General features: G+C 41.6%; 1 protein-coding gene across 2 annotated transcripts in view; it reads left to right on the top strand.

Annotated features, from left to right (window-relative positions):
• The window catches only part of Klhl5 (kelch like family member 5), a 63,922-nt gene that overhangs the window by 15,732 nt on the left and 31,443 nt on the right, over positions 1 to 16,747 (top strand). The window contains exons 1-2 of one of the 2 annotated variants that reach the window (XM_075943420.1): positions 6,726 to 7,541; positions 16,291 to 16,473. In XM_075943420.1, the coding sequence (XP_075799535.1) occupies positions 7,162 to 7,541; positions 16,291 to 16,473 (563 nt within the window). In that variant the 5' untranslated portion in view covers positions 6,726 to 7,161. Of the gene's footprint in view, positions 1 to 6,725; positions 7,542 to 16,290; positions 16,474 to 16,747 lie in introns of those variants that run through there. The other variant, XM_075943421.1, reaches the window with a different exon arrangement.

The following is a 16,747-nucleotide window of genomic DNA, read 5'->3' as shown; positions in this document are numbered from 1 at the left end:
TGGAGTTGCAGGTGGTTGTGAGCTGCCTGACTTGGGTGCTAGGATGGAATTTGGTTCTTCTGAAAGAGCAGAAAAGACTTTTAACCACTAAGCTACCTCTCCAGCTCCTAAAGGTTTTTAATCGTGTGTTACACATTGAAATCGCTAGGATAGACCCATTAAAACTGATCATTCATAGATACTATTCTATTAATGTCGCTTAAGCAAAGTGAGATCTTTATAATAATGATTTACTATGTAAGCCGATGATCAAGTATCAGTGATTTAAATGACTGGGTGAAGTCGGAGCTAAAACCAAGACAACAAAGAGTGAAGAAGAACATACAAAATACGTTATGCCTCTAAGGCCGGGGCATGTTCAACTCCAAAGGCAGCGCTTTAAGAGCCATGCCTCAGAAGTGTGTTCCCTGCACTCTATCTCAGTAACGTGTTCTTGCTTTTATTGTAAAAACCGAACAGTGGCGTCTTGCAAATTCACAGTCCAGCATTTGAGCAGCTTCGAAGCAGCTGTTTCGGGCAGGTTCTTAATCATTTCCTGAAAAATATATTCGTAATAGACATGTTATCTGTTTTAAACAATGCACCAAATTCTATATCTGAAGTTAACTTGAACTAAAGCAAGGCTGTTGGGGTAAGAGTAAAGAGGTATGAAGTGTAACCAGTTTGATGACAGTGTAATGCCTCAGGAATGCAATAGGAAAAGACATTTTTAGGATGCCTTGCTGTGATTTTCCTCTCAAGTTGAAACAGTATTTAAAAGATCTTGTCACCAGAGGCAAATGGTTCGTTCATATTTTTTTTTAAATAGTAGGTTCTTAATTTATTTTATAGTTGAAACATGCATGCTTTTGTTGTTGCTATGATTGTTGAGTTCATTCACTGTAGATCTATTTTTTGGCATGACTCTCTGCCACATACTAGGGCCTCAGTGATGAATCCAGACAAAAAGTTCTACTGGGAGTTGCCTTGTAGTAAGGTTATAGACAATAGGGAAATAGATACAGTGCCAGTTAGTGGTGAGAGTCATGGAAGAAATAGAAAGGCTGGGGGATAGAGGATTATAAGGGATAGAAATTACATACGTAGGTTAATTAGTGAAACCTATTCTGATCATTTAACAATACAGTGTATTGGGGGGAGTACTGTCGATTGATCCATTGCCTTCCACGTGCAAAGCAAGTGCCCTACTGCTGAGCACTTCCTCCAGCTTGCTGAGTACTTCTTGTCAGATCTGGATGCTTGGTGGAAACAGTTTTATGTTGGGAATGAAATGAAAGTTTATTCAAAGACATGCTAGCCAGTTGGGTATGGTCATACACACCTTTCATCCCAGCACTCAAAGGGAGGTGAATCTCTATGAATTAGAAACCAGCCTAGTCTACATACTGAGTTCCAGGCCAGTGAGGGCTGCATAGTGAGACCATGCATGAGAGAGAGAGAGAGAGAGAGAGAGAGAGAGAGAGAGAGAGAGAGAGAGAGAGGGAGGATTGAAGAGTGATAAGTTCCATAGCATAGCCACATTCGTGTTCCGCCTATCATAAAGGGAATCTGGGAGATATAACAGCTTCCACGAAGAGAAGAACTAAAACAAAATGGTAAGAATAAAGAGCGAGAGACCTGAAGCATCCGTTTTGATACCTGAAAAATGGATTAAAGTGAAAAACTACTCACCATCACTCACAATCGAATGTCATAAAAACCAATCTCTACATACCCAACAAGCTGACCAACAGTCAAAAGACGGGGGAGCTGGAGGGTGGCTCAGAAGTTAAGTGTGCACACTGCTCTTTCAGAGGACGTGAGTTCAATTCCCAGTACCCAACTCCTGCTCCAGGGATTCAACACCCTAGTCTGGCCTTTGCAGGCACTGTACACACATCCATACTCACACAATTAAAAATAAAATAATCTTCAAAGAGAAAAAGACTGATATTTCCAGTGCTGGCTGGATAGATGTGGCAGTTTGAATGTAATTGACCCCCATAATCTCACAGGAGTGTTACTATTAGAAAGTGTGGCTTTGTTGGAGTGCGTATGACCTTGTTGGAGGAAGAGTGTCACTATGCGGGCGGGCTTTGAGGTTTCCTATACCATCCAGTGTCTTAGTCAACTTTCTGTTGCCCGCAAGTCAAGATGTAGCCAGCACCACATCTGCCTGCACGCTGCCACGCTCCCCGCCATGATGATAATGGACTGAACCTCTGAAACTGTAAGGGAGCCACCCCACCTAAAAGTTTTCTTTATAAGAGTTGCCGTGGTCACAGTGACTCTTCACAGCCATAGAAACCCTCACTATGACAATGGAGTAGTGGGAGTTTTCTCGCACTGATTTTAAGAGTGTAAATTGGTGACAACAGTCACAGTAGAGCGCATGTTTACCCCGTAATGTAGTAGCTCTGCACACATACATGATTGTAATGCGTGTGTGTGTGTGTGTGTGTGTGTGTGTGTGTGTGTGTGTGTGTGTGTGTGAAACCACATATACAAGAGTGTTCATAGCAGCAGTATTGGCAAAAGTTTAAAACTAGAAACAACTCAAGAGTCTTGTCAGCCATGGAAGGGGTTCTAGTGGTCATATATATGTGTATGTATGTTTATAATATCGTATAGTCATAAAAACTATTCAGCAAGTGGTGCAAACAGCAAGTTGGTTTTGGTGGTGGTGAAAAAAATTAAACTTCATATGTGCTGTGCTTCCAGCCCCAGTCTATGAATTAAATTCCAGGACAATAATCAGAAGACTACATTTGAGGAGTCTCTACTAAGGGTTGGAGTTACCTTTGGGAAGGAGCGTGCAGATGGCTTGAGTGTTGATCATTGTCCCTGAAGCTTAGTGAAAATTATGTGGTTGGTTCATATCATGAAAATACATGGTGCTATCCACTTGTGATTGACACTATTTTCCCTTCTGATTGTTGTTCTGACATTCTTTTGAAGGTCCAAAAGCTAGTTTCTGTCCTTCTGAAAACAGACTAGAAAAAATTCTAAAACAAGAACAATATCATCTGAAAATGTATATGACAAGTCTCTACGTGGTGGTAAAATGAAGACAAATAACCTAGGGAAAAAATAGATTTAGCTAGTTCAGAAATGTCCAGTGGACCTATAAAAATGTGCTCAAGGCCAGGCGTCATCTCGAGTTAGAAGAATTGCCACACTCATTGCTGGTGTCAGGCCTGGGAGAGATGAGAGGAGCGCAGTTCTTTCCACCTGATGTGAGTCTGAGGGAAGTTAAGCTACTTAGTCCTTCAATACATCTGCTCTCCTAGGAATAGGTTGCGTAGATATAAGAGCCTCACAGGAATTTAGTCAGTTTGTTTGCCTTAACAGCAAACAAAAACTCGAAATCAACTTAAGGCCTATTATTTTCAAGATTTTTTATTTGGGTTTGTTTTGGTTTTATTTGAGATAGGGTCTGATGATATAGAGAAAGCTAGCTTGGAACTTGAGATGAGATGGAGCCCAAGTTGGCCTCAAACTCATGGCAGTGTTCCTCCTTCAGCCTCCTTAGATCTGAAATTTGCGGGATGAGCCACCGTGCCTACCTCAAAGAGATAGCAATGAACTGTGTTATAAGTATGAAATGTCATGAAACTGTTAAAATATTATTAGTTAGTATCCCCATATGGATCTGAAATTATATAAGAAAAGCAGCATGCAGGGCTGGAGAGATGATTAAGAGCCCCTGCTGCTCTCTTGTTCTCTTCCCAAGGACGGAGTTCAGTTCCCAGACCCAGGTAGGGTGGTACCTCCAGCTCCAGGGGATCCTGCGTCTCTGGCCTCCGAGGGCATCTGTGCTCAACGTGTACATACCCGCATCCAAGCATGTATACCTACACATAATTCTAAAAACTTTCAAAAAGAAAAGAAAAATATTCGTACATTCAATATGATCTCTCAGGCTGGAGAGACAGCTCAGAGGTTAGGTGCACTGGCTGCTCTTCCAGAGGTCCTGAGTTCAATTCCCAGCAACTACATGATAATATGGGAAAGACAGCAAAGGGAGGATTAATTCCTGGTCAGGATGGCAGCAGTTGAATCAGTTAAATGCTCTTTGTCCTTCTGCCATCCAAGTCCTGGTGTCCCTTTAGAACTGTGGACCCTGTCACTGGCTGACAGCTGATTCAGAACAGCTACCGCTTTAAGTAGATATATATTCAATGTATAGTCCAATTGTTTGATAAAGTGTCCATTGGACCCTTTTAGTAGTAGGAGTGTGGCCCCACCGCTTAGCATCCATGGCTCCTTAAGTCTGAGTTTCTTCTGATGGAGAATTATTGCTGAAAAATAGCTCCCATCTCAGTGGTCCTTGATGAAAGGCACTGACTGTTGGGTTCAGGTTTCAGTGACTCACCAAACAAGATAACAGTCGAACCTCTTCTAACCATTCGAATAGCATTTCCTGAAACTCAGAGTACCGGCAAATGTTCTCACCTTGATTCAATAAAATTTAAAATTTCATGTACATAAAGTCATATCTATTACATTTTATTTTGTGGGTCCGGAGAGATGGCTCAGTGGTAAGAACCCTCGCTCTGTAAGCATGAGGACTTAGTTGGACTCCCCAGCACCCACGGGAAAACTGAGCATGGCTGTTCATACCTGCAACCTTGGCACTGGGCAGGAGGAGGGGCACAGATCCCAAGAGCTCACTGCCAGCCTGCTTCTGGGTCACCGAGAGACCCTATGTCTAGGCAGTAAGCAGAGCATGACAGAGGTACACACATGGTGCCTAAGTCTGGCCTGCACACATGCACACACACACATCATACATCACACATGGTGCCTAAGTCTGGCCTGCACACATGCACACACACACATCATACATCACACATGGTACCTAAGTCTGGCCTGCACACATGCACACACACATCATACATCACACATAAATTATTCCTTTCTGATATTTCATGATCCTTCCCTTTGTCAGCATATAGGTGTAAAAACATTTTTAAAAGCTCTAACATATCATGGATTTTTTTTTTTTTTTTGGCATGCACCTAGAAGTAGTTGACAGGTTCTATTTGAATGAAGAGGATGACGGTAAGGTCATTATGTGCCATTGCGTCCTTATTTTCCATTGCGTTAGTGTATGCTGTGCTTTGTAAGATGTTATCACCTTTGGCACCTGCCCTCCCACGGCAATAGCACTCTCTGGTCCCAGTCACTGTGCAGAAACTTTTGTTGGGGAGGAGACTTGCTACCACCATGAGGAGCCCCAAGCCCAGATTGATGGAGGGATTGTTTGTAAGGGGCGTCAATGCCCAAGATGTATAACCTTGAGAAAGGAGTAGGATTCTAAAGCCAGGGAATAGGAACCCAGGCAGCATTGTACAGGAGGGAGTGGCATCCGATAGACTGGCCGACGGGACAGGGTGCCAGCTCTGGAGCTAGTAATGAATTAGGTAGGGTGGAGTCAGTGGAAGGCCAGCAGGAGGTGGTCAGGCGTAGGTGAGGGCAGACCCAAGAGTGTCACTTCACCGCCTGATCCTGCTGCCTACCGCCACCAGACGAGCTTCGAAAGAAAGCACTGCCCTCCTCAGCAGTCCACTTCATGTCACCTTGACTTGGTGCTCAGGGCACTTTGTGTCCCCGGTTCATCTCTCTTTCCAGTTCTGAGAATAAACCGGGTCTGGCTGGCTGACTGGACCCTCCCGTGTCAGCACGCTCACTCACTGACGCTTGCGTCGTTGTAAACACGGCGCGTTCAGCCTAAGCTTCCTTCTCCTTTGGAGGTTCCCCCACAGTGCCCAGTGCAGACTGTACTCTGTTTTTCTGAGCAGCTTTATTCTGAGGGGCTATGTGAGGTTAAGGGACAGGCCTCACAGTATTTTTTTTTTTTGCCTCCAAAGCAGACTTTTGTTTTTCGGTCAGCCAATGTCGATACAGCTTTGTGTTAAATTGTTTGACATGGAATCAGTACTGGACCTCCTGAAAACTTAAATCCTTTTCTGCATTTATGGATTGCAAAATCTAATATTGCAGCATTATAATTTTATAATTATATTTTATAATAGTTTTATTTCTTAACTAATAAAATAGTTTTTATTTGCTTTGGGAACTATACTCATTTTGGAGGTTAGATATCAGTATGTACATATTTTTGTCTACCACTATGCCTAGTGGAATACTCAAAGTAGCTATTTAGTGTTTTAAATTTTGATTTTTTTTCCTTATTTTCTGGTGATCGTGTCCACACTGCTACTTTGTATTGCTAGCCACAGAGAGCACTGTCCAGGGCACTCCCACAGCCAAGGGCGTCCAAGTCTTCTCCTTGGTAGCCTCCTTGAGCCTCACTTTGCCTTTTCTAAATAGGAAGGAAATCCCAGTGTTAATGGAAGCAGCCTCGTTTCAATTAGAGAGTGGGATTGGTGTCAGGGTATTTCTTTTTAAAAGAATAAGGGCTGACATATTTTGGTCCTTTGTAGTTTTCAAACTTTTCCCTCTAGTTTTCCTCATTATTCTCTGTTCAGATGAACTCCTACCCAGGATGTCACGGTACATTTTTTCTGAAGGGAAGAGACACCTTAGACTCTTTCCCCACTCAGCCCAGCTCAAGAATCCTTAAACTCAGGTCTCTGAAGAGGCTTTTTAAAGAACTGGTTTGATGACAGTTCACCTAGGATCGTGGCTTAGAAGCAGGAACTACTAGCGGTAACGTGGTTTTTAATTACAAAGGGAAACACTGGTTATGTTTCTTGTTTCAGCAATAAAAGAGTTAATGCAGGGAGCTGTAGAGGCTGCGATTCTGCAGCGGGATAGTGCTCGCTGTCTCTGTCATTTGTGGTTTAGAAAAGGGGGTGGTGTTCTGCATTTGAAAGGACTTTAATGAATGCTGTCAGTGTTTGTGAGAGCAAAGGGTCTGTACGGGAAGGGGGAGCTGGGAAAGTGCCTGCTGCTTCAGGATAGGTGGGTCAGAGTTTGCTCTGATTGAGCGGAATGTTCCACCGTGGCTCGGCTTTATTCATTACCCTTTGTTCTTTATAGTCTGATATATTGGGATGAAAGTAAATGTAGATATATATATGAACGATCTCTTTTCCTTTGGAGCTGCTTGTTGTGTACAGCAGGAAATATATTTCTCTTGTCTTGGTTGGATGCACAAATCTGTGTGCCGTGCTTTTTGCCCGTTGCCTAGACGATCACTTGGTTTCTCTGAGGATGTCTGGTTCTCGTAAAGAGTTTGATGTGAAACAGATTTTGAAAATCAGATGGAGGTGGTTTGGTCATCAGGCATCATCTAATTCTTCAGTTGACAGCCAGCAGGGAGAATTTTGGAGCCGAGGACAGACTGGAGCAAGCGGTGGGAGAAAGTTTTTAGATCCATGTAACCTACAGTTGCCTTTGGCTTCAATTGGTTACCGAAGGTCCAGCCAACTGGATTTCCAGAATTCACCTTCTTGGCCAATGGCATCGACCTCAGAAGTCCCCGCGTTTGAGTTTACCGCAGAAGACTGTGCCGGTGCACACTGGCTGGATAGACCAGAAGTGGACGATGGCACTAGTGAAGAGGAAAATGAATCCGATTCCAGCTCGAGCAGGTTGATTATTTTCTTCCCGTCAGAGGTGGGGTGTGGGGTGTAGTCTCTGTTCTTTGAGGATAATTGAATATTTACCGGCTAAGCTCTGTGATTGTACATGCACCTGCTTCCTGTGTTCTGTCTACATGAATAGCATCCCGGTATGGGCATGTGCGTTTGCTAGGATTTAGAAAATGTCTCAACATTCATTCTGTGAAATTTAAAGGCAACACATAGCTTTCATTTTGAAACACCTTGCGTTCCGTGTAGAGGTCTGGCTCTGCCTTGAAAATAATATATAGCCGCGGCTTGAGACATCGCTGCCTGGCTTTATTGGTCTGCCTTCTATATTACAGTAAAACTATATGACATTTCTACGGTAGAGATCTTTGTGATATTTTGGGTTAAAATAGGGTGTGGAGTCATTTTTAATTGGATGAACATGAAAGGTTTTCAGTGAGACACACATTGTAGTTCCCGGTTTTTGACACCATTTTAGTTGTCAATACTATTTCTGTGGTTATTTCTCTTTGTCCTGTCTGTGTTGCAGCTCTCGAGACTAAGACAGAGAATACTGAGAAGCATGTCTCTTTCAAGGCTAACACCTACTAATTCCCTCACTTTTCACGGAAATCCCTGCTGTTTAAAAGATAATCTTTTAGGAAAGTTTAAGGGAACATAGGGGGTGGGAGCTGGATGTGGTCAACTGGCAAAAACGGAGATAAGGAAAACGAGTTAGAAGAACTATAATAAAGGAAAAACATTGATAAATTCATGATGATCTTATTCCTCCTCTCCTGGAATCGTTCTTATCTTTGAGATGGATTTTCTCGATCAGTCTGGCATGCCAGGTAACAAGTTAAAGCCGTCTTTCTGGCTCATCCTCACTCTACCGCCTTTCTAGATAGTAAAGGCACAGATGGCTTCTCACTTGGCATTTGGTTACTTTTTCCCCTTTAAAGTTTCTTTGCGGGTTTTGATTATTATAATCTCTAAGTTGGTTATTGTCAGCGTAGGCATTCTGAAGAATTGAGATCAAATGCACTCATGTATCCAGGCGTCTCATGCTTGGTAATAGTCACCACCTTCTCCTCTTCTCTCACCCTCAGACGTGTGAGAGGATAAAAACATAGGCTAGTCATCTGTAACCATCTGCAGAATGGAGGAAAGAGTCTCTTTACTTAAGTAAATAGTGTACTTAATTAACATTTTTTTGATTACTTTATGACTTGTCTTTATCCTAAGGGAAGAGTAGCCATCAATAATTTTAATATTGACATTAACTGAACAAACATGATTCTATTATATTGGGGGGAAGTACTTGTTGCCATAAATAAAACACCAGATTTTTAATTTTATGATTTTTACCAATTTTTGTGTGAAAGTAAATAATTATTCCCCTTGGAAAAAAAATCAATGTATTGAGAATATTTAAACAATTTTTAAACACAAAACATTTATTTCTTTGCCAGCTTAGGTTATGAAACTATTGCCATCTATCTACTACCCAGGGAAATTATCAAATTTATGCACATGTGTAATATTGGGAAAATTTGCACACATTTCCTTACATCACAGGTGGTTTATGTAACCAATGAATACTAAAATTGAATCCCCTTTTTATATGTACATTGAATTATTTTGGTGAGATGTTAGTTATGAGAGAAGAGATTTTTATATTCTTTTATAAAAGAATATTGTATGTTCAATATACAGTAGTTAGCTATTATATATTCTCCAAGAATCTTGAATTGATATTTCTATTTATAGGAATATAAAACTAACATGTTGATCAAGACCATGGTGAAGGATGGCAGACTCACATCTTCAGAGACTTAACTTTAAAAACAAGTACTATTTATTCAGTAAAATGTATGAAATTAAAAAAAAAGTCTGATTTTAGATCTGAGGGGGACATGTAAGAGTTTAGAATGTGCTTTGTCTTTCATGGCTCCACGTTCTTCTAGATTTAATGTATCCAATTTTTATGCTTGTCAGTCCTCTGGTGGAGTTTTTAACCTTTGTCACGGGGATACATTTGTTACCCTCAGCTTTTTAAACGTGATTGTCCTTCTACTATAAGCAAATCAAAGCGTCATTGCAGTGATGGTCTTCAGACTCTTATACATAACCTTCTGAACATAATAAGTTGATATCTGAAAATATTAAAGATGCCATGAGGACACAAATAGAACATAGTAATTTCTTCTTTGAACAGTCATCAATAGAGAGATCGAACTTAAACAGAATTTTTGAATTTTTAGGATAGGGAAAGGACAGCTGAGTGGTTTTGCGTAATCCGAATCCCAGCATCCATCATGGATATGGAAACTGAAGGCAGTGGCTGCAAGTCTCCCGTGCAAGGAGTACATTCTGTTAGCTGTGTTCTGGCCGAAAGGTCTGCCCAAGCACTGGCCTCTGACCACTCTCTCTGCCATTGCTCTAAACCATTTAAACAGGGTTTCTCTGTGTGGCTATGGCTGTCCTGGAACTCACTATAGACCAGGTTGGCCTCAAACTCCGAGATCCACCCGCCTCTGCCTCCTGTGTGCTGGGATTAGAGGTGTGTGCCACCACCGCCTATTGTACTTTTTATTATAGCTTCAAGTCTATTCTCTAGTTCTACAACAATGACCTTCAGTCGGACACATGGCTGCACTCGGGTAGAGACTCCATTTAGAGTCTCTCATCTAACTAGTTGTGGCCACGTGACCGAGTCTTCACCGACAGAATAAGAGATACACAAATTGTGCCATTTGCTTCCCATCCAGGCTTTTCTTTACTTGGAGCTGAGTAAGCTCTGAGCATACAGAAAGGATATCCCTTACACTGTAGAGAAAGATAGGCAAAGGAACCTATGAGGCAGAGGTTTATCTGCCCTTGGCCACCGGGCCACCTGTCACCTCTGCGTCTGATATTCTTTGACAAATCATTTTAGTCTGTGTTATATTAGTATACTCATTCCTCAAGTTCCACGGTCATGGGTCAATGTGTGTGCTGTGTGTGTACAGGCACATGTGTGTCATCATTTTCATGGATGCTTCTAAAACCTTAAGACCTCCCTGCCCAGATTCAAATTAAATACAAGTAAAATAAAGTGTGATAAGTAAGTATCATGGTGACTGGTTCTTTTCCTTTAAAAGCCTAGAGCCTAAAAGGCCAGTTGTAGTTAGGAATAGAGGCATATGCCTGTAATCTCCACACTTGGGAAGTGAAGGCAGGAGGATTGAGTTCATGGCCTATCTGAACTAAATATTAAGATGCCATCTTAATGTGGGGCTGGAGAAATAGCTCAGCGATTCAGAGCACTTACTGCAGAAGACCCAGGTTCATTTACCAATACCCATGCTGGCTCACAACAGTCTGTAACACCAGCCAGTTCCAGGTGATCCGATGCCCTCTTCTGACTTCCTCAGGCTCTTGTACACATGTAGTGCACACATGTACATTCAGACACACACATACACACACATAAAATAATGAGCATGTTATATTTAAAAATATATATTTATACACACACACATATATATGCATATAATAACAATTAATAAAAAAGAGGCCATGAAATTGAGGGAGAGATAAGAGAGGTACATGGGAGGGTTTGGAGGGAGGAAATGGAAAGGAGAAATGTTGCAATTATATTATAAACTCGAAAAAGAAGTAAATAAATAAATATATATATTTTTTAAAGATATTATATTTACGAAGGGGATGGGGAAGCGTCTTTAGTGGGGTGCTAGCGCTAGAGATTCACACTCAGGTCTCGTGCTTGAGAGGCCAGCCCTCCTGACTCAGCCCTCTCCTTAACCCCATCTTCAGTCTTCTAAAAGTGGGTCAACATGCCAGGCACTGGTGGCGCACGCCTTTAATCCCAGCACTCGGCAGGTGGATCTCTGTGAGTTTGAGGCCAGCCTGGTCTACAGAGTGAGTTTCAGGACAACCAGGGCTGTTACACAGAGAAACCCCGTCTCATAAAACCCCCAAAGAAAGCAGTGGGGGGGGGCTTAACATTTCTGTGTATAGATACATCTTTTGTTTAGCAAATATTTAGCTTATCTGTAGTATTTTCCCCCTAAACAAGCTTGAATAAATCTTTCCTGTGGATCAATATCTGTATATACAGATTATTATTTCTTCAGGACAGAGACTTGGGGCTGCCTCGTGTTTTTAAGGTTCTTGATTTGCATCGTTAAAGTGATTTCACAAAGATTATTGCCATTTTAATTCTCTCTAGTGTTGTGCCTGTTGAGCCTTCCCCTCCGTACTGGTTCCTCACGATTCCTAGACTCATTTTAACCTTTCGCCACAGATATCCTTGCCTTAGTGTTCACAGAAGGTGGGGGAAAGTCCCCAAATAAAAATGTGCTTTTCTTGAGAAGGTAAGGGACAAAGGTGTTTTTTTGTTTTGAGGGGTCTTGTGTAGTGAACCCAGAGTCTCACCCTTGCTAAGCATGGGCTTTACCACTGAACTGCAACTCCAGACTTAAAGATAATTCTGGAGCTCTCGATAGAACTCTTCATACAACTGTCTTGTCCTTAGGAGGGAGAACTCCAGCTGATGGCCGTGCCACCCTGAATGCTCCTATCTCAGGTCCTAAGCAGGGCCAGGGCTGGTCAGTAGTTGGGTGGACGAAGGAAGCACTCTCTGAAGTGGACAGCGCTGCCTCCTTCTTCCTCGTTTCCTTGCAAGCTTCCCCTGTTTGTTGCCTTCACAAATACCCAGAGGATCCTTTCTCCCCCTGTGTTCCAGCATTAGTCCTGTGCTGCCTGGGGAAGTATGTGATGCTCCTCTGGAGTCGCAATTCTCTATCTAAATTTCTACTTATATTTTATACCTCTATTTTTTGTCCATTTCACTTTTTTTTTTAAGATATTTGAGGTAATGTTTCATGTAGCCCAGGCTGGCACTGAACTTCCAGTCCTCCTACCTCTGCTCTTAAATGATGAAATTATAAGCATGCACCACCACTCCTGGCTTTTGTCTGTAGCTTATAAATAAAAATTGCATGATGCTATCTGTACATTCCTCATAAGTTATTAAATAGATTTAGGGCATTCAGTTATGTGCTGAACAGTGCACATAAAAAATTAAAGACTGAGCCGGGCGGTGGTGGCGCACGCCTTTAATCCCAGCACTTGGGAGGCAGAGGCAGGCGGATCTCTGTGAGTTCGAGACCAGCCTGGTCTACAAGAGCTAGTTCCAGGACAGGCTCCAAAACCACAGAGAAACCCTGTCTCGAAAAAAAACAAAAAAAAAAAATTAAAGACTGATAGCTTACACTAATAAATTTGCATTTTATTTTATATTCGTGATTCGTGATTATGAGTATTTATGAAAGATGCTGGAAGATTCACTGTTCATTAATTGCGCTTTTACAGAGGTGTAGACTCTAGATGTCACGTGCTATAATGCAGGTGCCAGGCATCAATCACTTATGCAGAGAGAGAGAGAGCCAAGCAGACTAACCAGTTCCAAAGCAGCTTTTTACCTACTCAAAGTCAAGTATAATTCTTGTGAGTTAATTTTTAAAACTTCAATAAAACTATTACTTTATTTAAAAATTCTACCGTACTAGACATGGTGGCACATGCCTTTCATCCTGTTACTAGGGGGTGCAGAGGTCAACAGTCTCCATGTTTGAGGCCAGCCTGGTGTACATAGTGAGTTCCAGGCCAGCCATGGCTACATAGTGAGCTCCTATCCAGAGAGAGGGAGGCGTGGAGAGGGGTGTACTGCGCATATTGTATGTATATACACATGCAGGTACCTGTGACATCTGGAGAATTACAGGTGCTGGGCCATGTTGCCAGTTAAGGATTTCCTGCCTTATAATACTTGAGTTTGAATTCCAGACCCTTTCACCAAGGGTCCTCTCTAAGTATCCCCGCGACGTCTTGATGTCACAGTGCCACACCTTGAGAATTAAGAGGTGAACAGTTGGTGATCCGAATCTCTCGGTTCTTTTCTCTTCTTTTGTGTTCAGCCATTTCCTGACTTAAAGTCATTTCCTAGTTCAGTGACATAGCCTAAAAATGAAGCCAAGAAATACTCATCAATATGTAGTTGGTTACAGTGAAGGTCTCCCACAAATGATTCAATTGGTCCCATTCTTGGAAGTATGATTTGCCGTCTTAGTAATATCCTGTAAGCAAAACTAGGCAGAGGAAGTTCCTCTGTTGTCGCGATCAAGCAGAACAGAGAGAAATATATTTTACATGTTCCACAATGACCTATCTTCAGATGTTTCTGTTGGCAGTTAGGATGCCTGCTTGGTTTACTAAAGGCCATTTTAAAGAGGAAGTATGAAATTAAGTTATAAAAATCATCTTTTAAAAGACAACCAAAGAGACAGCACAATGTCAGGAAAAGGTTGGGACAGCAGGCCTTCCATTGTCCACAGCAAAGTGACCTTTCCCGCCAGTGACGTACCTTGATTGTGAATTTACCCTCGGTGGACTGTGCATAGATTGTTTCATCTCATAATCCTCTACAAGTAATTCTCTAAAATAAAATACTGTGTATCACTCCTATTTTGATGGTGAAGAAGGCAAGGCTTAGAAATAAAATAATGTCCCCAGTGAGATTATTTTTATATAGTGACTGAATAGGAGCTGATCCCAGGCCTCTGGGATTCTGGATCAGCACTGTACAATAGGACTTCTTGCATTGATGGACATGCTGCCATGTATCATCTGGTTTGTTTAGTTAAAGTATGACTACTCCAACTACTAAAAAAAAAGTGAATGTTTTATTTTATTAAATGAAAACTTTGTGGGTTTTTTTTTCTTAATTGAAATGGATTCACAATGGCCAGTTGCTATTATATTGGACAACAACTCTAGAACCTTCCTAAACTGTTCTCCAGTACTCTTCAAATCAACTCTCAAAACTGGAGCACAAGGAAAAGACAGAGCCGAGAAATGTTCACACTGTCGGCTCCGTAAAGCCGTGGACAGGATGCTCTCTGCATGAGTCTCTCAATATCAAAATGAGAAGACAATCACTTATGATGATGGTATTAACGATGACGGAGCTTTTAAAGTTGAATATTGCTTAGTGTTTGATTGGATGATGACTCAGCTCTTTCAGCCCACTCATTGGTTAGTCATTACTGTTAGTTTTTAAGATGAAACTTAAGAAATGGGCGCAAAGATCGGAGTCCTAGGAAAGAGATACTTCCTTTCCTTCAATTTTGGAAGAATTTGTGGTTTATAAATATTAGATACTGTGTTTTTTCTCCCACAAGATCCTAATACATGCATTGCCCCCTCCCTCAGAACACACCTCTGTGTAGGACAGGCTGGGAATACAGTCTAGCTGCCTCCCAGGAGGAAAAGGCATTTGCCAAACAGCAGTCTCTACAAGCATGAACAAACTCAATAGTTCTTGGCAAGGAACTTACTAATTCCATCTATTCCAGATGCTCTTACTTTAAGAAGTAAGAGATCTGATTTTTTTTTTTGATAGGGCTATTAGTTATATTAAGAAAATTACCTTCCAATATGCTGAAGCGTAATTCAATAAAGCATTCCACAGAGCCGCTGAGAAATAAGAGCTAAGCTAAATGCTGCCTGGGTGTTGACTGACTCAGATGGTCCTAGACAATTAGATACGGTGGTCCTTTCCGGCACACGCGCCCTGGATTCCAGCCCTTCAAGTTACTTTAAACTAGTTTAGCTTTTTAAATATATATATTACTGGTTATCTGAGTTTTTGAGAGAGTTATTTGCAATGCTGTTTTTATGATGGTGCATTTTTAATTAATTATTTTTTTAAAAAAAACAATCTTTTCTCATTTTACATGCCAATCCAAGTTCCCAGTCCCTCTCCTCCTCCTGCTCCCCCAGCCTTTCCTCCACCTCACCCCTCGTCCACTCCTCAGAGAGGATAAGGCTTCTCATGGGAGTCAACCAAGTCTTGTATATCTAGGACTAAGGCCTCCCCACTATATCTAGACTGAGCAAGGTACCCCTCCAAAGAGAATGAACTCCAAACAGTCAATTCAAGCACTAGGGATAAATCCTGGTCCCACTGCCAGTGGCCCCACAGACTGCCCCAACCATACAACTATATGATAGTGTATTTTATTGATAACCTATGAAAATAACCCTTTTTTTGTTGGTTTTTGTTTTGTTTTTCAAGACAGGGTTTCTCTGTAGTTTTTGGAGCCTGTTCGTAGACCAGGCTGGCCTCGAACTCATAGAGATCTGCCTGTCTCTGCCTCCCGAGTGCTGGGATTAAAGGCATGTGTTACCAATGCCCAGCTGAAAATAACCCATTTTTAAGGAAAGGATATTTTGCATCTTAAATAAAATAATAATGACACCATTAAATATATTAGGAGGTAACATCCATCAGTATGAATATAGCTTGGCTATTTTTCAGCAGAGTCCCAGGGTTTACTAGAGAGAACTCAAAAATGGCAATACAAAGAATATGCATAGCTCTAGCTGTGGGTGGCACCTTCATTCATGTGTTAACGAGACACACATACTCAAGTATCGTTGATTTTTAAAACGCAAAGTAGTATGCCATACATGCTTATAGTCCCAGACGTGATACACTGAGGCAGAGATGGCTAGAGTCTGAGGTGAGCCTGGGTTATGCTGTGAGGCCCTATACAGAAAAACATCTTTAAGACAGTGAATAGTTATCCTCTAATCTTGACTGGCGACATTGTTTCTTATGTCGCATGTGAAGGCTTTACAGGGACAGTGGGGGAAACTTTCATGCCATGGTGATGGTGTAAAATGTGTTTTCCTGTTTCAGGACGTCCAATAGCAGTCAGACACTGTCATCCTGCCATACTATGGAGCCATGTTCATCAGATGAATTCTTCCAAGCCCTTAACCACGCAGAGCAAACATTTAAAAAAATGGAGAACTACTTGAGACATAAGCAACTGTGCGATGTCATTTTAGTCGCTGGCGATCGCAGGATTCCAGCTCACAGGTAATGGCTTTGAGAACTTCTGTCCATGTGAAATAGTCCCTAGATAACTATTATTAGACGCAGTGAGATGACGTACCCCAGTTAACCCTTAGACTTCAGGGAGGGGAATCCAACTCAGAGTGTCCGAAAGAACAACACACATGAGATTACTCAACATAAATGGCCATGTCTTCTTTTGCGGAAACACAGGCATTAGCCTCACATCAGTCAATATTGTTTGTTGTAGATATCAGCTACAATAAACAGTTTTCCTGCATATTAAATACTTGTTAAA

This window comes from Microtus pennsylvanicus, chromosome 12 (genome assembly GCF_037038515.1).
Source record: "Microtus pennsylvanicus isolate mMicPen1 chromosome 12, mMicPen1.hap1, whole genome shotgun sequence".
Lineage (NCBI taxonomy): Eukaryota > Metazoa > Chordata > Mammalia > Rodentia > Cricetidae > Microtus > Microtus pennsylvanicus.
Note: the sequence above shows the minus strand (reverse complement) of the source record. Positions and strands in the feature narration are given on the sequence as shown.